The sequence below is a fragment of the Lingula anatina genome, chromosome 4 (genome assembly GCF_051362555.1).
Source record: "Lingula anatina isolate TDL-2025a chromosome 4, LinAna3.0, whole genome shotgun sequence".
NCBI lineage: Eukaryota > Metazoa > Brachiopoda > Lingulata > Lingulida > Lingulidae > Lingula > Lingula anatina.
This window is the reverse complement of record NC_141770.1, coordinates 2,203,534-2,225,472: the sequence shown is the minus strand read 5'-3', so window position 1 is coordinate 2,225,472 and position 21,939 is coordinate 2,203,534. Positions and strand designations below refer to the sequence as shown.

The window sequence follows — 21,939 nt, the reverse complement described above, 5'->3', positions numbered from 1 at the left end:
ACGCAATCTGTCGTCTGTATGTCTTCTCTAACGCATTCACAGGCACAACCAGTGACTAATCTAGAGGTTTGTCGTTGCGGGGTGATGAACAACTACTTAGCCATATTCACTTACCCTAGGCTCTAGATTTCAGTTTTGCAAGCTCGATCTTGATTTCATATGTAACCCATATTAGTAAAACTGGCTCTAGCCACTAGCGTGAAGCGGAGGCCTTGTTCGGCAAAATTCTGCCTGAGGCGCTTCCATATTTGGAAGTCACAGGTCTCATACGTCACAGCTGTATCCGCCTGGAGCTCCATATTTGGAAGTCACAAGTCTCGTACGTCACAGCTCTGTGCCGTCTGGCGCTGCCTTTCCCGCTTTGCGCTGACGTTATCTCGTGCAGACGAGACAAGAAGCAAAGTGGCTGCCGCGGACTTTGAGCTAAGAATATCTTACTGTCGAAGGTCAGTGCCACAACAAAAGCAACTTTCTGCTTTAAAAACTGATTTTTGGTGTAGCCATTGAGCAGTCCTTATAGTGGTATCGGGCATACAATGTAACTTTAAAACCTCCAACGAGTCTATCTGGTTTCCTGAAAAAAGGCAGTCGTATTGTAAGATTGTCAAGGTTAGCTTTTTGGGACTATGGCTGCATTCATAACATCGGGCTAACTACTCCGCGGGCAAAATAGCTTGCCGTCTAATCCGCTAATACGGAAGTATTCAAGTGGGTGGGCTATATTTGAACGGTGGACTAGTTAGTCCGCTGTTCTGAATGCGGCCTATGTCACCAAGATCAATGAGGAAGTGGAACAAAAGACACTGTCTGTCGCCCCCTCAACCCATCAACAATCAGAGGGTTCCAAGTCCTAGTATAGATATCGAATTATAAGAGGCCTCTTCCAATTTATCTATCGACCTAGATACTGTGTACTAACTCCACAGTGACTTTTTTTGCAATAAAAATTAACTCTTCACTTGTTAAAAGTAATAGCTATAATAGCTTTTAGGGTGAAATACGTATAATATCGAGTAAAATCATGAAAACGTCATGCTGGTGTAATAAAAACAAACCCTGTACTTTCACACTGTCACCACCACACTTGCTTCGTTCGATCGCTTGAGGTCGCGTCGCGTCTATTTATAATTAGGCCTATTTCAACCAACTGCACGCCAACGCCGACGGCTATGTAACAATACATCTAAAGTGGAGGCCTGGACTTCCATTCCTAGGACTATATACCACTCCTGTTACACGGGTGCACACGGTGTCTTAATACATGTAGTTTGGTGATGTTCTCCCATTACCATATTTGAATATAAATGACTGCCAGGAACTCTTTCATTTGCAATAAATTTTTTAAAGATAAAGATAACATCCCGATACGATATCTACTAATGTATCCACTCGTTATAAAACAGGTACAATATCCCATACCAATTCATCGTTAGTCAACATTAACAAAATTTTTGGATTAAATATTGAGACCAGTTTTCTGGCGACAGCTCTTTTATTTCGGGAAACTTGTCTATGAGCACCCTTTTGCAGATTGATACACTATAAAATGTACGCATAGTTACATTACACTTAAGAAAGAACCTGAAAACTTTCATTTCATAGGTCTATATAGAATTTGCATTACAACCGTTCACATAATATTTATAAATAAAGTCATTCAGACGTTGTAATTATTTATTCGTTAATTTTGACACACCTTTTCTAGGAAAATATCAGAAGGTTATAGCGCTCTTTTTGAAGGATATACAATGCAATGCACTGGTACATATACTAGCTTGCGGATTGTTGAGAGTGTCACTGCCCGGCTAAAATATGAGGCCAAGTGGTGATCGTTTAAAATACTCAACAGATGTCCTCATCTACGATGCATGTCCCACATACATTATCAGTTAATTACTATCGCAGTCGGTAGCTCCATCTACCGGTGCACAGTGTAATGTTTTAAACATTATAATGTTCATTGATTGCCCCTTTGCAGAATTGAGCACAGTAATTAATTTCTGTCCGATTATGTTGTAGAAAAGTGTCTGAACACTTATTTTTAGCCTCTTTTCCATAAAAACGAAGGTATCTCTGTCTGATATTGAGTAAACCCAAGCGTTTAGAGACAGGTATACGATGTGAGCTTTAAATCTATTACATGGCATTAAAATAACAAGAACTTTAAATTTACAAAGTGCGTCAGCAACGTAAGTAAATCAAATGTCTTTTCTATATTACAAAGCTGACCACCTTTTTCAAACTAGCAGTTATCAACAGTTTGGTATAAAAACAGTTTTATAATAAAAAGAAACAAGATAAATAAAGCAAAGGCACCATGTTCTGACATCAAAAATAACCAATCAGTTTTCTTTTGGTCTGTTTTCCAACAAGGCAAGCTTCAGTCTTTTCCAGAAAATGTCCCTTTTGCGCAGCCGCAGGTCTGGCCAGTAAAGACATTGGCAATGTCGTATCATAATCCCCATTGGCTGCGGTAGTTGGATTTTATCAAAACGTTCTTCAAATATGAAAATAACCGAGCGAATGCTCCCTCCAAAGAGTTTAGTCTTGGCCAAATTCAGTTCAAAATCACAAACCTCACTTTCCAGAAAGTTTTGAGTAATCCAGAAAATGACACAGTAACTGCCGTCCATGGCGCCTTCAACACTTTCTACAATAGAGTTGCCGGGAAGGAAATTGCGCTCATGGACACAAAGACGAAAATTGAATTGTTCGTCATTTTCCAGATTTGGGATTAGCTCGGCAGCAACCCAGGCCGTATCTAGTAAACTATAAGATACAAAGGCGTCGAATATTTTCACAAGGTTGACGTCAGCATCTTGTGGTTTCTTCGCACAGCATCGCCACCCGAACCTGACGACGAAAGCGAATCTAATGTCCCATCTTGCATAGTAAATAATACCAGCTATAAAACATATGAATAATACCACCCCAACGGCACTCACCGCCACTTTCGTCGTGTTATTATCACACTGCCACCAATCAGGTTTGAAATCAAAAATTTTAATTTTGTGTGTTGAGGCAGTACCAAAGCAAAACTCTTCTGAGTCCTTATTGTCTAGTCTTTGAAAATATTGCTGAAACCACCGCATATTGCAGTCACAGATTAACTTATTATTGCCCATTTTAAGTACACGTAACGATAATAAGCCATCGAAGGCGCCATCTTGGATGCTGGATATGGAGTTAGAGAAGAGCGTCAAGCTGTGGAGTTGATTCAAGTTTCTGAAAAGTCCCTTGGGAATAGTCCGCAGTTTGTTTCTTGAAAGATGTAGAGTTTTAAGGCGCACCATAGAGTCAAACATTCCCACTGGAAGTTCCGATAACAAGTTACTACTTAAATCTAAATATGTCACATTGTAAAGGGATTGGAACATAACGAGGAGTGTTGGGGCATTGGTTAGATACAGCCTGTTATAATGCATTTGTAAATCTCGGAGATTCGGCATTCCTTTGAAATAATCTGCGCTCTGTATGTCACAATGTAAGTATGCATTGTTTCTGGACAGGTCTAAGATCTGTAATTGTTGTAAATCTTGAAGCTTTAGTTTTTTCAAATTGAAGAAGGAATACGCTAGCCCATTAAGTTCATTGACGGTAAGCTTTTCCAAGGACGACAAGTTTTTGAAGACAAAAAATTCAATTCCATTTGGTTTATTAGGCCTAAACTCCAAGCTCTTTATACTTGAGTGATCCTCCGCGTAATAATGCATTTGCTTACGCGGTTTAAAGGAATCCAACTTGTTTATAAAACGGAGTTCAGCTAAGTGTGGACATGCGTTAAGTGTACCAACAAGAATATTTGTATCCAGATTGTTGTAACTAAAATCTATCTTTTTAACCGTGTTTGTGAGGGGCTTTAAAGCAGCTACTAGTGAAAAGGGCTTGATTCCACAATTGTCTAATTTTAAATCGGTAAGATTGGTCAGGAATTGAAAAGTTAATGGTTGCATACGCCCTAAATGATTCTGTCCTATATCTAATTTTCTTAGAGATGCATTTTGTAGGTGAAAGAATGTAATCGGATCTAGATTATCAAAGAACAGTCCTATACGTCGCGCATTTAAGGTAGAAAGTCTACTCTTCCTTAAACTGAAGGTAAAATTCTGAAATGCTTTGCAGCTAACTGCACTGACTGGATGAGTAGAGTGCCGCAGTGTAGTTTTACAAAGAGGATTAAAGGAAATTGATAGTTCCCCGATGCTCTTTATGTCTGTAAAAGTGTTGTCACATATCTGTGTTATGTTGTTCCGCCCCAAATCCAGACTGAGATGGCCAAACACTGACAGTGGTTGTAAATCTGCTCTACATAACTTCCAAATTCGATTGGAATACAGACTCAGGAAAAGTCTTTCACGAAAGAAGCTGGTTGAAATATTAATGCGACAATCGTGTATTTGGTTATGATCTAGAAGGATATTTCTTATTTTAGAGTTGGTGAATATTGCTTCTGGAAGATGCTGAAATTTGTTGTATGATAGGTGAATCACTTTGAGCTCCATACTTGTGCCGAAAACACCATCTGAAATGTTTTGCAATCCAATTTTCCTCAGATCAATGGTACGCAATCGGTGCAAACCTTTGAAAAGAGATGATGTAAGTGACAATCCAAAAATATCTTTATTATACGACAGATTGATACTCCTAAGAGATTTCAACGGTTTAAATATTTGTTCAGGTGGATGTCGTAGACGGTTGGCGCTTAAATCCAAGACTTTTAGAAGGTCAAGGCCGTAAAACGCGTCCTTATTCAGGTATGATATATTGCACGATTTCAGACGCAAGCTTCTCAGTTTGGACAGGAACTGAAACTGTTTATCGTGTATGAGCCTGAAATCATTATATGAGAGATCAGCAGTAGTTGTTGTTATCGGGAATTCGGCTGGAATCGCTCGTAGATGTCGTTGCCTGCAGTTTACAAGTGTATCGTTTCTTGGTCCATAATCCATGTGGATAACACACTTGTGAGTTGCAATTGCTGTGGTTTTCCCCGACATGGCCGCCCTCAGGGAAACCAAAATACATGTATGTATGAGTAAGTATCTCGTGTGAAGACTGAGTCTAGTCATTGTTATGCTGAAAGTGAAACAAACATGCCTAAGTGAACGTCTTACGTTTTCCACATTTCTTTTAAGTTTTAGATGCAGTGTACCAGATGTAATAATTAATTAACAATTCCTCAAATTATGTTTTTATAGAATTTATATGCACTAAGGCAAAGGTACGTGTGCCAAATAAAATCATACAGAGGAGAAAAAAACAACAGAAACTCACCGTTCTATTAAGGATATATGAAGAATACCGAATCTTTCTTTCTGTCGCTGCGAAATTACATGGCTCAATAACTGGTTTGATCAGTAATTCCAAATAAAATATCCGAGCCAAAAATACTTTAATAAAGCGTACCCCAGTCGATCTCCTAACAAACTCTCAAAAATGGTTTGTTGGAGGCAAAAATGTCATTCCCGTAAGCGTTACAAATGCTTTTAAAGTAACTTCTATTTCCTATCATCATTTATCATGTGGCACACACCGCACTATAATCTAGTCACGGGTATAATATGAAACTGAACTCGCTGCGTTTCGGATTCAACTGAATTTCCACCCACATTACAAATGTTCTCTTCCGGTAAGATAAACAATGACTTTGCGTTAAAGGATTTTCCAGCGAACGACGTCTACGGCAGTGATATTTACTGACTGAGATACCGGCAACGATCAAGAAAACTAAATCCGTTTTAGAACTACTGTTAAAACAATGTTTGTTGACATTGTAGACAACACATTTAAGTTATTTGTGTAAATTTAATGAAGTTATGTAGGTTAAATGTCCTGGATTGCATGGCAACTCCACCGCAGTACCGGTTTGAAATTTAAATGATTTCTTTTAAATGTTATCACTTCATCTTTTCTGTGGAATTCAAAATTTCATTCGAAATAGAATATATATATATATATACTCTCTCTCGTTGGCCCATTATATATATATATATATATATATATATATATATATATATATATATATATATATATATATATATATATATATATATAAATGGACCAACGAGAGAGAGTGTAAATATTACTTAATTGAGTCAATGATCACTGAAGATTTATTTATTACCCCAAAGAATGTATGTAAGTCAGTTAATAAGGAGTTTTGGGCGAAGGGTGACAATATCCTTAACTTTGATAATGATGTATTGCTTTTGTTTTAAATTAACATGTATAAAACCAGTTGTCGCATGTAGCTTCTGTCCGTTAGTGGCCCCGCATGGCGGTATTATGACACAGACGGAAGGCATTTAGCTACTGTACATGAACAAGGAGCATACATAATAAACTGCTGTGTTGGTGGAGTGATGTGCGTACAGCTCGTCGCTTGGTGATGGGACGGCGGTTTAGAGGGTGCATGGGCACAGAAATGACAGCCATTGACGCAAACACTGTCCTCCGACAGCACTCCGGGGAACCCGAGCTTTGGGGGTGACTCTCACTCTAACTCTCTCTCTCTCTCTCTCTCTCTCTCTCACACACGCACACACACACACACACACACACACACATATTCACACACACACACACACACACACACACACATACACACTCTCACACACGTATACAAACACACGCACACGCACCCCCTATTCTCTCTCTGTCTCTCACACGTAGGCCCAAGGTGTGTGTGTGTGTGTGTGTGTGTGTAAACAAGAATCTACTCAGTTGAAATTCATGTCAGATAGAGCTGATATGGTAATATAAAAGTAGCCCTCGTCACCCATTTACGTGTTTAAAAAGTACTAGACGTGGATCACATTTATAAAACGACATTATAAGTTCATAGTATCTATGATATCATCATAGATGGATCATTTTTAAGATGAAAAATAAAAAAAAATATAAAGTGTTTACAGCGAATTCAGTGTCATGACTTGGCATATGGCATGTTATCAAAATGAGTCACCTACGGGATGCTAAACAATATTGGAGATGAAAATAAAAATAATTAAAAGGAATCGTGCATACTTAGTGAATGAGAAAGCAGTTTATATTTGGAAAGAAACAGATGTCTCTGGGGAGAAGGAGCTGGTCTTGTTTGTTTAAAAGAAGGATGTGAAAGGGTGAAAATTTATTCATATTTTGAATTTGTGTACACATTTCTTTCCCTGTAAAAAGCATCTTTGGCTTTAAGAAAAAGTTGTTCATTGTTGTAGGCAAGGCAATAAAATGGTATATTGTTTACAAGTTCATATGTTTGAAAAATTTTTTTTTTTCATTAAACGCACCACTGAGCAAAAAAAGGTTGATTTTGCAAATTAGATTTAAGATTGACATAGGTGTCAGCCTTTTTAGTATTGAAGACAGCAACTTTATTTCCTGAAATATTGAACGTCATGATATACCTGTTTTTGTTTTTTTATATTTTAAATTTTACAAAATGTAGCCCTTCTTAAAAGGTAGGCAGGTGGACATAAACCGACACACCTAGCTACACATGTTCACATTTCTGCTATGTAATTTAAATTTTCTTCAAAAACAAACCCAATGTGCATTTATTAGCAAAACTTTATTTCTAGTTTTAAATCTAAAATACTAGAAGTCAAGACCATTGTACAACAGCAGAGTCACGTGGAACATTGATTGCGACAGAGAAGATACAAAACACATCACGTGCAGCTACTGCAATCACTTGGGTTAATACATCAAATGCCACACTGATCAGCGTCCCAATTTAGATACTACAAAATCAACTTTATTATGGTTTTGTGAAAAGAAGTTGTTATGCATGGTTCAACTGGGGTTTGAACCCAGGACCTCTCGCGTGTGAGGCGAGCGTGATAGCCACTACACTATTGAACCGGTCGGTATAGATTGAGCTTAATTGTGAATAGATGTCTCTGTGTTCATTCATCTTTTAAAATAATTTACCTAAATCTCATTAGTTTATAGCAGCACTGGGTTTAATCACCATACTCTGGTGCGGTTCAGCATGTCTTTCCTTTCCATGGGTAGGGCTAGGCATAATATGCATTATTATTATTATCATTATTATACAGTACACATTGTTTCGAAAACGGTCGGTATCTTTTCTTGTTACCTCATAAAACGGATTCTGGCATTTGTCTTCTATACTTATTATCACGTCCAAGTTAAATGATTTATGTTGAACTGATATAGAACTGGTTTTAAAGCAAAGTATCGGCTTATTCATGTTTGGTGCCATTTTCCAACGAGAGTCGATATTGAGAGTAATGAAATTATCAATTATCATCAACTCTTGTGAATAAGGATTAAATATATATATTTCAAATCATGCATTCACTCTTTTCTCTTTAAATTAGTATTATTAACAATGAGGTACCCAAATGAATATACTGTAACTTGAAGGTGGGACTTGGGATAATAATTGAATACTCATGGGCTGGTTGTAAGTTACATTTTTGTCTTAGTTTAAACTAATTGAAATCATAAATTCAATATTCCTTTGGAGTAGTCCATCATTTCATTACGAGTGAACAAACTCTCATTGCACAAAATGTTAAATATAAATGAATAAATAAATAAAATAAACATACATCAATACACTAAGCATGTTTTTTAGGTTTTATAAAGAACTCAAAGCTAAAAGTAGATAAGGGAAAACAAAGGCGAAAACTTCATCTGGAAGTCATTTCCGAAATGCCAGATTTTTATATTGCTGCCGTCACTTCATTATCGTCTTTGGGTTTTCAAAATCCTAAATGAAATACCCAGCAACGTGCTAATCACAGTTGTTGGAAGCAATCAGGTATTACAGTACGTTTAACCGTTACCTTCCCCAACCCCTCCAGGTTCAGCAGAAGGTTCTTTCTTTCCTTCAGTCCCCGTCAATATGAACGTTGAGATTAATGTGTGATGTTTTGCCTTTATTTTTGAGTTTTGGCCCTTACACGCTTCCGAAGCTTTCAGGTTTAAGGGTCGACTGCAGCAAAAAGTGAGAGAGTGGTATCTCAAAAATGTATATATGTAGGTTTCTACATGGTAAAAGTCCATGTATTAAAAATAGCTTATACTGATACACAATTGTAACAAATCCTCAGTGCTCCCCCCCCCCCCCCCCCCCCCCCCCCCGTTCATGTAACTGAATTTACTTGGAGAACCCGTGCGTGTACAAATCTTTTGTTCACCAACAGCTGTGGGGAATTCCCTCTTCACCCATCGAGCTTTATGATTGGACAGTCTTTGTTAAGACGGTACGCGCGTTTGGTGGGATCTCAGACAGACCGTATACCGTACATCCAGAACACTATTACGTGGGCAGGGGCAGGGCACGGATTGGGCTGTAAGAGCAGTTGACAATTCCCTGTGACAAGGACGTAAAACCACAATGACAAAGCCACGGACACCCCTGAGCCTTGTGTCCACTAAGACTTAAAATGATATTCATCAAACACCACAGATATAGCCCAAACTAACCCTTTCCTGACACTGTGGACATTTCAGTTATGATATTTACACAGTTCACCTGAAATTTAGTACTTCACAGCCACTAATCGTCAATAATGCTGTGAATAGCTTAATTAATTTATCCCATAGCATAATATGCATTAATACATGTGTAATTTAACATATTACATATGTAAGCATATATAATTGTATATCCATATATATTGTGTAAATAATGTAGTCTAGAGAGCCTGCAAATGTATTCATATCATTTAGTGCTCAATAAACTTATTATTATTATATTTATGGCATTCTGGACTCCCTAATTACACGTAGGGCACGTATGTCACACGCAATGTACTGCCACTCAAACTCTTCTCTTAAGAAGGCACTGATAATTGGCGATAAGCTTTTTACAGGGCAATTTATACCTGATAGTGCATAATACATATATTTTAAATTAAATAAGCCTTTGACTTTGACTTATACAGTATTTCGTATTACTCTTCCGCTTTGGTTGCGAAACCGGCTATGATTGGTTTAAACACGAGTAGTTCAGTAAATAAAGTACCTTCTCTGGTTACTTCCCCTATATGTTTTTTTCCTCCAGTTTTTGTATAGAAACATTTATTAAACAAAAGTTAGGAAGGTCTGTAAATGGCGTATAACCTGTAGAATTATCCCTGTGTTTACCCTGCGGTCCTTTGTGTTCACAACCACAAGTCAGATCCCCACGAGTATCAAACACCACAACTCTTTATCATTCTGCAAAGTGGCGCTTTTTATATAACATCTGCTGAATACAGAATGCATCGTGGAAAATAAAGAAAGTAAAAAAAAAAAAAAAAAAAAAAAAAAAAAAAAAAAAAAAAAAAAAAAAAAAAAAACCTCAGAGGTGCTTTTTCTCTCCCCCTGTTCATTAATTGAATTAACTCGGAGAACCAGTGAGTATACAAAATATTTTATTAGCCAACTGCTCCGGGGAATTCCCTTTTACCCATCGAATTTTATGATTGGACGGTCTTTGTTAAACTGGTACAACATAAGAATATTGACTCTTGAACGGAGCTGAATTGTTAGCTGCAGCATTATATTTCTACTATATAAGTTTTCAGAACTAATGTTCTATTTATTTTTATCAAATACAAAATACAGTTAATAGAATTAAAATGTTATATGCTCGATTTCACACACACATATCTGCACTCTACTGCACAAAAGTAATTACAGTGCTTTGTTGTATTATTTCTTCGCAAACTGACAAAATGTTTAGTTTAAATCAAAATATTTCACACACTGTTACAACTTTCCACAATTATGTGTAAAGATGATATTGTTTAACTGACGCCTATTGATGTATCCATTGTTGTACTTCTATCCACAATTGCTAAACTATTTCAAGGTCAATAAGTAGGTTTTAAGCTGCTTTTATAGTTATCTTACAAAAGCTACAATAGGGATTATTTATCTTTGCACCTGTTTTGCCCTGTAGGTGAGCCGTTTTAATCTCACTTCCTTAACATTAACAAGAACAAGTTTGTAAGTTTGTTGCCATAATACTCTAACACCGATAACTTATTTCCGTTTTTGTTCATTATTTAAGGTTTAAAATCGATTGAAATATTTTACATATATATCATGTAAACATGCACCCATAGAAGTCTATACATAATATAGTATTTTGTGGATTGTACTTACAAGAATAGTGACATACATATTTGCAATCAGATACATCCGTAGTTAAACTATGTACATGTATCTTCAACTCAGTTCTAAGACGCTGTGATGTAACAAACTGTGTGTGTGTGTGTGTGTGTGTGTGTGTGTGTGCCAAAACGATGGCCTCTATGGCCTCGGAAAATGAAGCGCTACCAATGAAATCTCTTTGATCTATGATGACATCAAGTTGATCCTAAAAAGTTGCCTAAAAAGTTATGGAGATCGTGCATTTATAATCTACGCCCCAAAAGTGTGGAATGGTCTACCAAATTTTATTAGAAAAACAGAATACTTTGACAATTTTAAATCTCTTTTAAAGACCCACATTTTTAATTCTGTCTATATCTCTTAGATTTTATTTTAATATATATATATATATGTTTTTTTAATAAGATTGATTTTTAGTAGTGTAAATTTTAAATGGTTTCCAGTGAGAGTTTATGATTAAAATATTGTAGTCATTTTAATGATTTTAGTATATTAGCCATTATTGTAAGGCGCCTTGAGATAGAATGTAAGGCGCCATATAAGAATCTTATTATTATTATTATTATTATTATCCTCATCTTCTAGATGATGTAGAAGCACTTGTGTCACCCAATGATAATCGTTGTCGTCAAAGGAGGCGTGCACGTGAAGAGGTATTACAGTTATGCCCTCTCTTTCGAAAACTTCCCCGAAGAAGGAAGAAGTGGTATCTATAAAATTGAGAGAAACAATAAAAAGTTAATCGGGAACCACGACAATTATGTTTTACCGAAATGTTGGACTAAACGCTTTAGATACGGCTTACACACGTTTTAATGAATTGTGTCTTTTCATTATTAGTTTTCAGTGGATCACTTAACCAATATTTTATTATAATTGTTTGCTTTAATTTTCATTTTAATACTATATTCTTTATATTCATTCGCTATACGCAATATATATTGCAAAAAGAGCACAACAAACCCTAATTATTATATAAATTATATATTTTCTCTCCATTTTTTGACATGTATTTAATCAATATAAAATGAAACCTTTTTACACACACTCATACTCAACTTACTTGATATTCCAACGGTAAATGTAAACTACTACAGACTTGACATTTAATATGGAATATTTTTTTCCAAATCATTTTTCATCAGTTTTTTCCTATTTTGCTGACTGATAAATGAAAATAAGGCTTAAAATTGGGTTTTAATAACTTTTAATTATCCTTTTGATGTCATTGTGTCTTCAGTTAATTAATGGAATTTGCCAGAGAAGCAAACAAAAACACATTGCCTATTCTATGTCATACGTCAACAATTAAAAGAGATATTTTGGATCTCCATATTTTCCAAATTATTTTCTGTAAAAGAGTTACACGCCTCACAAAGAACCCCCATGTCAGTGTCTAGTCACAGTAACGGTCGCTGTTACGCTTGACCTCTTCTGTCTGCTACCAGCGCTGTCAAGGGGCAAGGCATTCCTTGGGTTAGGTTTTTAGAGTTAAATCTGGAATAACATTCCAGGCATCGGTCAAAATCTGTCCAATTTGGTCCAGTTTTGTTGTAGGACATGTAGGCCATTGATTCGGTGAGTAATGGCCTACCCACATATTGTCTATGTGGTTCAAATGTGGCGGTTTTAGTTACCAAGGTAGCTGCTCATTCCCTTGGTTCTGTAAGTAATCTGCTTTTAAAAGTGCTCTGTGTGTACCGGCAATTTCACAGTTCAACCTAAAATTGTTCCTAAGGTGCCCCCTGTCAAATTATAGTCAAGTGGTTCCCAGATTATTCCTTTATTTGATCTGGTTCAGGTTTTCGTGGATGACCATCATTGGTGTTTTGGCACCAATGTGGTATCCGCTCTAATTACCGACGCTGTTAATGAACTTAGTCACTTTAAACGCGGCACACGCTTAGTTGTTGGCCTCTTCTGGATGTCTGTAAATTCTGTTTTGACAAGTTGAGCGGTATAGGTGAAAACTGACCTCAATAAAGAAAGCCACGAGTTTTCAGTGTTCAACTCAGAAACAGTCAAGGTCCCCAATTCATTAGAGAAACATAACAGCGATGTTTTGCTGTTTACAGTGGGTTCCCCCGAGGTCGTCTGGTATTCTAACCAGCTAAAACCAGTTTGGTGTTCGCTAAGGGCCTTGAAAAATGCGTTTTGGTGGCAATTTACCCCTCATTCTGAACGGACTGGGTGGTTTTTGTTTAGTTGCAACAACATATCCCGACAGACAGTACGTCCTGTACCCTGGTGGTAAGATTTCAATACATTGGGTGTGGTCTCTGTGTAGGTGCATCAGTCTGGACATTACTCTATAAAACTGTGCGGACCGTTTCGTTTGGCGCAATTATCTGTCTGACAATGCCTGGCTTTTTCGAGCCATTCTGCCACAGATTAACAAATTTGCGGAGCAGTGCATAGCTCATTTTACACCTTGCAAAACTGACCACTTGCATGCCAAATTTCAAATTCTTCTATGCAGTAGTTACCGACATATGGATACTTTTTGGGAAGAACCATGCTTTGCCAAAGCCAAGCTTTGACCTGCCCAAAGGAGCACTACCCAATTAAATCACTGCATATTACGTAATGCAGCAGCGCAACAAACCTGGAATTCAGTGAATTGGAAGCGACACACCTGACTACACACTTCTCCATTCACATATCTTATATGAGATCTGAGTTTTTTGAAAAAAGGATGCATTTTTACCCAGGCATACCTTCGAAACTGAAATATTCCATATTAAATGTCAAGTCTGTATAAGACCACAGATCGCAGCAGCTATGCTACCAAGAGATGCTCCCAAGAAAAGCCACTGGTTTGGTGAAGTGACAGTTTGTGGAAAGCTGTCGCATTCCCTCTCAAGTCTACTCAGTTTTCTCTCTAAAATTGTTTTAGATCCATCCACGTAACAGGTGGAGTCGTTGGAGAATATTGTCGTCATGTTGGAGTGGATAATCAAACGGAGAAATCTTATCCCGTCACAAACGTTGCAGTCCATGGGATTGTTGCTCATGTTCAATGTAACATTCAGACTACTGGCATTCACTTTCCTAATATGGTCCAACTCCGATGTCGAGAAGTCAGTTAGTTGATTAGTGCTTATATCTATGTATTCTATGGAAAGTAAGTTTGTCAGGTTAAAAGATAATGTTGATATTCGATTATCGCTGAGGTCCAGATGTCTCAAAGAAGCAAGATAGTCAAAGAAGCCTTTTGGTATTGTGCTGATTTTGTTCACTGATAAATCGAGGATTTCTAAATGTGGGAGTTGTATGGGAAGGAGACCACTTTTAGCAATCAAAGGACCTAAATTGTTGTCTTTCACATACAAGTATATCAGTGAGATGAAATTATTGAAAAAATTCTTTGGCAGGTATTGAATGCCGTTATGAGAAAAATCCAGGAACTCTAGTCTATCTAAGCCATATAAAACGGGACAAAATTCTTTTAAATTCAAATTCAGGTCCTCTATTTTGAGATATCTGACCTTGTTTGGATAGAAATAAAAATCTTTATTTAAATGGTGGCACTTTACAAAAGTATCATCATCCGTGCCCCACCAGCTTGTAGACCAGAATTCGACATTTTCAGGCAAATGTATTTTTAAAATTGGACCACTAATATTAAAATTTTGTTGGGGACCTTCATGTTTTTTCTGCAATGAGTTTTGAAGTTTGACTGGTTCTAAAGGTAGTTTTGGATAGCCATACCAAAATAAGTTTGATGGAACATTTAGGGCATTCACCAACCATTCACCAACTTGCGATAGACATTGTAGTCCATCCTAAAAAAAGTAAGATTTGAGAGTGATAGAAATTGATGATATATAATATCCCAACCGGTTGGTTGTGTATTATTTTTTAATAAAAATAAAACGGTGTTACCAGACAAATCTAAATATTCTAAATGAGTTAGAAAATCAAAATTTTGAATGTCAATCCCGGTAATTCTATCATGAAGTAATTCTAGTGACTTAAGTGATGCGGATCCCAAACATTGAAAGGTGTCAACAGACAATTTCCACTCTTCCACAGTGAGTTTTCCATTTCGCCATGAGAATATGTTGCTCATGCGAAGCGTTTCAATGGCGGTATTGTTCAGGTCACAAATGACCTTTTCAACCTCTCCGACAGTGCTAAACGATGCGCCCTCTATATCCAGTGTTTTCAAATGTGGAAATGAAGACATTGTGCCGTATTCTACGGTGTCAAGACTGCATCCGATGAAAGCTAGCCGTTCAATGGGACAATTTTTCACCGTGGCAAAAGAGTGTTTTCTAAGGTGTGCTACGGATCCATGACCATGAAACACAACTGTTTTAAGTGAGGTGAGATTTCTGTAACCGGGACCAAGTACCAAATCATGCTGTGGTAGTCTCGGAAAAAACACCTGTTGCAATCGATGTAAGGGGGCTAATGTTCGGTCTAAATAACCTTTTTGCACTTGCGCAGTGATGCCCATTTTTCCAAATATCAGAACTTTTAACTGCATTAGGTCCTGGAACAAGCTCACGGGGAATGCTTCATAATCGAAATTCGTATCCAAATAAAGGGGAGACAAATCCAAGTGTTCCAAAGACCATAAACCTGCAAAACTATCTTTATGAAAGTATGTTATGTAGTTGCCTCCGACATACAGTATTTTCAGATTTTCCAGTTGACTAAAAACGTGAGGTGGGATCTCAGACAGACCGGTGTACCGTAGATCCAGAACAGTTGTATTACGTGGCATAGGTTTATCCAGGGACAAGGCACGGCTATAAGAGCAGTTGACAATTCCCCGTGATGAAGACGTAAAATTGCAATGGCATGGCACTGGACACTCGTGTGCCTTGCATCCGCCAATACTAAGAATGGCGTACACCAAACAACACAGATACGGCCATAAGTGACCTTTTCCTGGCATCGTGGAAACCTCTGTTAGCGACATTCGCGGCAATCTGGACTCCTTACATGCGAGCAGGGCATTATTAACATACCCAACACCAAGACATTACTGAACTGCCACTCATGCAGTTACATTCTGGTAGGCGCCTATTCATGTATATCGTATTACTCTTCCGCTTTGCTTGTGAGACCGACTCTGATTGATTTACATAAAAGCAGTACATTAAATAAAACATCTTCTCTTGGTTACTTCCCCCTTCCCCATTATTTTTTCTTCCTGATTTTGTACAGACAAGGTTAAAATGTATTAAAAGAAAGTTCAGAAGGCCTGTGAAAGGCTATAAAATAGCGTATAGCCTGTATAATAAACCTTGTGTTTACCTTGCGGTCCTTTGTGTTCACAACCACAAGTCCGAAGCCCACGAGTATGGAACATCAAGACCTCTTTTATTCTAGGATTTCTAAGATTTATTTAAGGAGTTGCTGAATAAAGAACGTATTGAAGAAAATTAAGAGTGAAATAAAATAAGGAACTCTTACCAAAAACAAAACCAGTATGGGGGAGAGTGTGTATGATAGCACCGACCCCAAGAGAATTTTGAATACACTTATCAAACACTTTATTTTTACATCTATTGGATTTTATAATTTTTATATATTTTTTCACTATTAAGAGTTCGGTCAGCATTCAATTTCTGATATATATATATATATATATATATATGACCCCCATTAACTTGGAGAGCGCGTGCGTTTACAAATCTTTTGTTCGCCAACAGCTGTGGGGAATTCCCTCTTCACCAATCGAGCTTTATGATTGGCCGTCTTTGTTAGGACGCTACGTGCGTTCGGTGGGATCTCAGGCAGACCGTAGATCCAGTACAGTTGTATTACGTGATACAGGTATATCCAGGGGCAGGGCACGGATTGGGCTGTAAGAGCAGTTGACAATTCCCTGTGACAAGGACATAAAATCACAATGACACAGCTGCAGACACCCCTGAGCCTTGTATCCACTAAGACTTAAAATGATATTCATCAAACACCACAGATATAGCCCAAACTAACCCTTTCCTGGCATTGTGGACATTTCAATTATGATATTTATGGCATTCTGGACTCCCTAATTACACGTAGGGCACGTATGTCATACGCAATGTACTGCCACTCAAGCTTCTTAAGAAGGCACTGAAAAAAGGCGATAAGCTTTTTCCAGGGCATTTTATACCCGAAAGTACATATTATTTAAATAAATAAATAAGCCTTTGACTTGCATTATTTTAAAATTTTTATTATTATTAACAATATATATATATATATATATATATATATTAGAACGTATGGCTTCTACATATCACAATTCATGCATTTAAAATAACTTATACTGTCGCACGTTTGTAATAGACCCTCAGAGGTGCTTTTTTCTCCCCCTGTTCATGTTATTGAATTAACTCGGAGAACCAGTGACTATACAAAATCTTTTATTCGCCAACTGCTCCGGGGAATTCCCTTTTACCCATCGAATTTTATGATTGGACGGTCTTTGTTAAACTGGTACAACATAAGGATATTGACTCTTGAATGGAGCTGAATTGTTAGCTGCAGCATTATATTTCTACTAAATAAGTTTTCAGAACTCATAATGTTCTATTTATTTTCATCAAATACAAGATACAGTAAATATAATTAAAATGTTATATGCTCGATTTCACACACACATATCTGCACTCTACTGCATAAAAGTAATTACAGTGCTTTGTTGTATTATTTCTTCTCAAACTGATAAAGGGTTTAGTTTAATTCAAAATATTTCAAACACTGTTACAACTTTCCACAATTATCTGTAAAGATGATATTGTTTAACTAACGGCTATTGGTGTATCTAGTGCTTTACTTCTATCCACAATTGCTAAACTATTTCAAGGTCAATAAGCAGATGTTTAGCTGCTTTTAAAGTTATTTTACAAAAGATACAGTAAGGATTGTTTATATTTTACAGGTAGGAAATAAACTCTTTTCATCCTAGGTGAACCGTTTTAATCTCACTTCCTTAACATTAACAAGAAAATGTTTGTAAGTTTGTTGCCACTTACAAGTCTATCACCCATAACTTATTTCCTTTTTTTCCTTATCTAAGGTTTAAAATTGATTGAAATATTTTAGACATATTTCATGTAAACATGCACCCATAAAAGTCTATACATAATACAGTACTGTTTGAATTGTGCTTACAACAATAGTGACATACATATTTGCAATCAGATACTACTTCATCCGTAGTTAAAATATGTATATTCAACTCAGTTCTAAGACGCTGTGGTGTAACAAACTGCTTTTCATGGTCAAATACATTTTGAATAGAATGAAAACCTTGTGATTTACTTCTGTTTACAATGGGCAGGTTTGTTATCATAAGTTCTAAGCAAATAATTATATATATACCAAAACCATCAATGGAGTTTATACTCAGCTAAATGATTTCAGTCAATTCGTCTTCCTCGGGCTGCGCATGAATATCATTATCATCAAAGATGGCGTCGGAGAGGCGTTTCCAGAACAGACGTTGCCCATCCTGTTTCTCAGTCCACTTTATATACCCTCTTGCTCTAATGTACTTTCGCAGTGATTTCGTCATAGCATCAAATGGCACAGGCTGCAACATAACCGGGATTACTGATTGGTAACCACGAGCAAGAGACATCTGAAACTCAAACTCACACCAAGGGTTGAGAACGTAGCTCTCAGAGAGGACAAGCACTGTTTTCCTGCTGTTCTCCACGGCCTCTACAATGGCCTCGGAAAGGGAAGCGCCACAAATGAAATCTCTTTGATCTATGATGACATCAAGTTGATCCTCATCTTCTAGATGACGTAACAGCACGTGTGTCACCCAGTGATAATCTTTGTCGTCATAGGAGGCGTACACGTGACCAGGTGTTCCACCCATGAAACCTCTCTTTCGAAAATGGCGGCGAAGAAGGAAGAAGTGGTACCTATAATAGTGAGAGAAAAAAAAAGTACTCGGGAAACACGACAATCACGATATATATTTATATACCGTTTACACACGTTTCGTTTGAATTGTATCTTTTCATTATTAGTTTTCAGTGGACCACTTACCCAATATTTTATTAGAATTGTTTGCTTTAATTTTCATTTTGATACTATATTCTATATATTCATTCGCTATACTCAATATATATATTGCAAAAAGAGCACAACAAACCCTAATTTTTTTATAAATTATAGATTTTCTGTCCATTTTTTGACATGTATTTAATCAATATAAAATGAAACCTTTTTACACATTCATACTCAACTTACTTGATATTCCAACGGTAAATGTAAAGTACTATAAGGCCACAGGCCGCAGCAGCTATGCTACCAAGAGATGCTCCCAAGGAAAGCCAATGGTTTAGTGAAGAGATAACCTGTGGAAAGTTATCGCATTCCCTCTCAAGTCTACTCAGGTTGCTTTCTAAGCTTGTTTCAGGTCCATCCACGTAACAGGTGGAGTCGTTGGAGAATATTGTCGTCATGTTGGAGTGGATAATCAAACGGAGAAATCCTATCCCGTCGCAAACGTTGCAGTCCATGGGATTGTTGCTCATGTTCAAAGTAACATTCAGGCTACTGGCATTCACATTCCTAATGTAGTCCAACTCCGATGTCGAGACGTCGGTTAGTTGATTAGTGCTTATATCTATGTATTCTATGGAAAGTAAGTTTATCATGGTAAAAGATAATGTTGATATTCGATTATCGCTGAGGTCCAGACGTCTCAATGAAGCAAGATAGCCAAAAAAGTCTTTTGGTATTGTGCTGATTTTGTTCACTGATAAATCGAGGATTTCTAAGTGTGAGAGTTGTATGGGAAGGAGACCACTTTTAGCAATCAAAGGACCTAAATTGTTATCTTTCACATACAAGTATAGCAGTGAGATGAAATTATTGAAAAAAATTTTTGGCAAGTATTGAATGCTGTTATGAGAAATATCCAGAAACTCGAGCCTATCTAAGCCATATAAAACGGGACAAAATTCTTTTACATTCAAATTCAGGTCCTCTATTTTGAGATATCTGACCTTGTTTGGATAGAAATAAAAATCTGTATTTAAATGGTGGCACTTTTCAAAAGTATTATCATCTATGCCCCACCAGCTTGAAGACCAGAATTCGATATTATCAGGCAAAGCTATTTTCAAAATTGGACCACTAAAATTATCGTTTTGTTGGGGACCTTCATGTTTTTTCTGCAATGAGTTTTGAAATTTGGCTGGTTCTAAAGGTATCTTTGGATGGCCGTACCAAAATGAGTTTGATGGAACATCTCGGGCATTCACCATAAACTTTCGATAAATATTGTAATCCATCCTAAAAAAAGTAAGGTTTGAGAGTGATAGAAATTGATGATATACAATATCCCACCCGGTTGGTTGTGTAAAATTTTCTAAAAAAAATAAAACGGCGTTACCAGACAAATCTAAATATTCTAAATGAGTTAGAAAATCACAATTTTGAATGTCAATTCCTGTAATTCTATCATGAAGTAATTCTAGTGACTTAAGTGATGTGGATTTCAAACATTGAAAGGTGTTAACAGACAATTTCCACTCTTGCACAGTTGGTTTTCCATATGGCCATGAGAATATGTTGCTCATGCGAAGCGCTTCAATGGCGGTATTGTTCAGATCACAAATGACGTTTTCAACCTCTCCTACAGTGCTGAACGATGCACCCTCTATATCCAGTGTTTTCAGATGTGGAAATGAAGACATTGTGCCGTATTCTACGGTGTCAAGGCCGCATCCGATGAAAGCTAGCCGTTCAATGGGACAATTTTTCACCGTGGCAAAAGAGTGTTTCCTAAGGTGTGCTACGGATCCATGATCATGAAACACAACTGTTTTAAGTGAGGTGAGATTTCTGTAACCGGGACCAAGTACCAAATTACGCCGTGGTAGACCAGGAAAAAACACCTGTTGCAATCGATGTAAGGGGGCTAATGTTTGATCTAAATATCCTTTTTGCACTTGCGCAGTGATGCCCATTTTCCCAAATATCAGAACTTTTAACTGCGTTAAGTCCTGGAACAAGCTCACGGGGAATGCTTCGTAATCGAAATTTGTCTCCAAATAAAGGGGAGACAAATCCAAGTGTTCCAAAGCCCATAAACCTGCAAAACTATCTTCATGAAAGTGTGTTATGTAGTTGCCTCCGACATACAGTATTTTCAGATTTTCCAGTTGACTAAAAACGTGAGGTGGGATCTCAGACATACCGGTGTAGCGTAGATCCAGAACAGTTGTATTACGTGGCATAGGTTTATCCAGGGACAAGGCACGGCTATAAGAGCAGTTGACAATTCCCTGTGTTGAAGACCTAAAATCGCAATGGCATGGCCATGGACACTCGTGTGCATTGCATCCGCCAATACTAAGAATGACGTACACCAAACAGCACAGATACAACATTAAGTGACCTTTTCCTAGCATCGTGGAAACCTCTGTTAGCGATATTTGCGGCAATCTGGGCTCCTTACATCCGAGCAGGGCATTATTTACATACCCCACACCAAAACATTACTGAACTGCCACTCATGGAGTCTCATTCTGGCAGGCACCTATTCATGTATATCGTATTACTCTTCCGCTTTGCTTGTTAGATCGACCTTGATTGGTTTATACAGGAGCAGTACAGTAAATAAAGTACCCTCTCTTGGTTACGTCCCCAAGATTTTTTTCTCCCTGATTTTGTACAGACAAGGTCAAAATGTATTAAAAGAAAGTTCAGAAGGCCTGTGAAAGGCTATAAAATAGCGTATAGCCTGTATAATAAACCTTGTGTTTACCTTGCGGTCCTTTGTGTTCACAACCACAAGTCCGAAGCCCACGATAATGGAAATCAGTATGGGGAGAG

General features: G+C 37.3%; 2 protein-coding genes and 1 non-coding gene across 4 annotated transcripts; all 3 read right to left on the bottom strand.

The window, feature by feature from the left end:
- Window positions 1-1,672: 1,672 nt before the first annotated feature.
- On the bottom strand, window positions 1,673-5,021 carry LOC147762045 (toll-like receptor 1). The gene has a single exon (XM_087010584.1). It carries the CDS (start codon window positions 4,995-4,997, stop codon window positions 2,343-2,345), a length of 2,655 nt encoding a protein of 884 aa, XP_086866710.1. The 5' UTR covers window positions 4,998-5,021; the 3' UTR covers window positions 1,673-2,342.
- Window positions 5,022-7,787: 2,766 nt separating this feature from the next.
- On the bottom strand, window positions 7,788-7,860 carry Trnav-cac (transfer RNA valine (anticodon CAC)). The gene has a single exon. It is a non-coding gene; the product is annotated as a tRNA-Val (tRNA).
- Window positions 7,861-10,391: 2,531 nt separating this feature from the next.
- On the bottom strand, window positions 10,392-21,636 carry LOC106167753 (toll-like receptor 4). Of its 2 annotated transcripts, none has more exons than XM_087011347.1 (2): window positions 19,345-21,636; window positions 10,392-11,843 (listed from the first exon to the last, which is right to left on the bottom strand). In XM_087011347.1, exons 1-2 carry the CDS (start codon window positions 21,513-21,515, stop codon window positions 11,762-11,764), a joined length of 2,253 nt encoding a protein of 750 aa, XP_086867473.1. In that variant the 5' UTR covers window positions 21,516-21,636; the 3' UTR covers window positions 10,392-11,761. The 2 variants fall into 2 exon arrangements, with proteins under 2 accessions (XP_086867473.1, XP_013402068.2); XM_013546614.3 differs by lacking the exon at window positions 10,392-11,843 and adding an exon at window positions 17,648-19,013 and having other exon boundaries at window positions 19,345-21,631.
- Window positions 21,637-21,939: the final 303 nt, after the last annotated feature.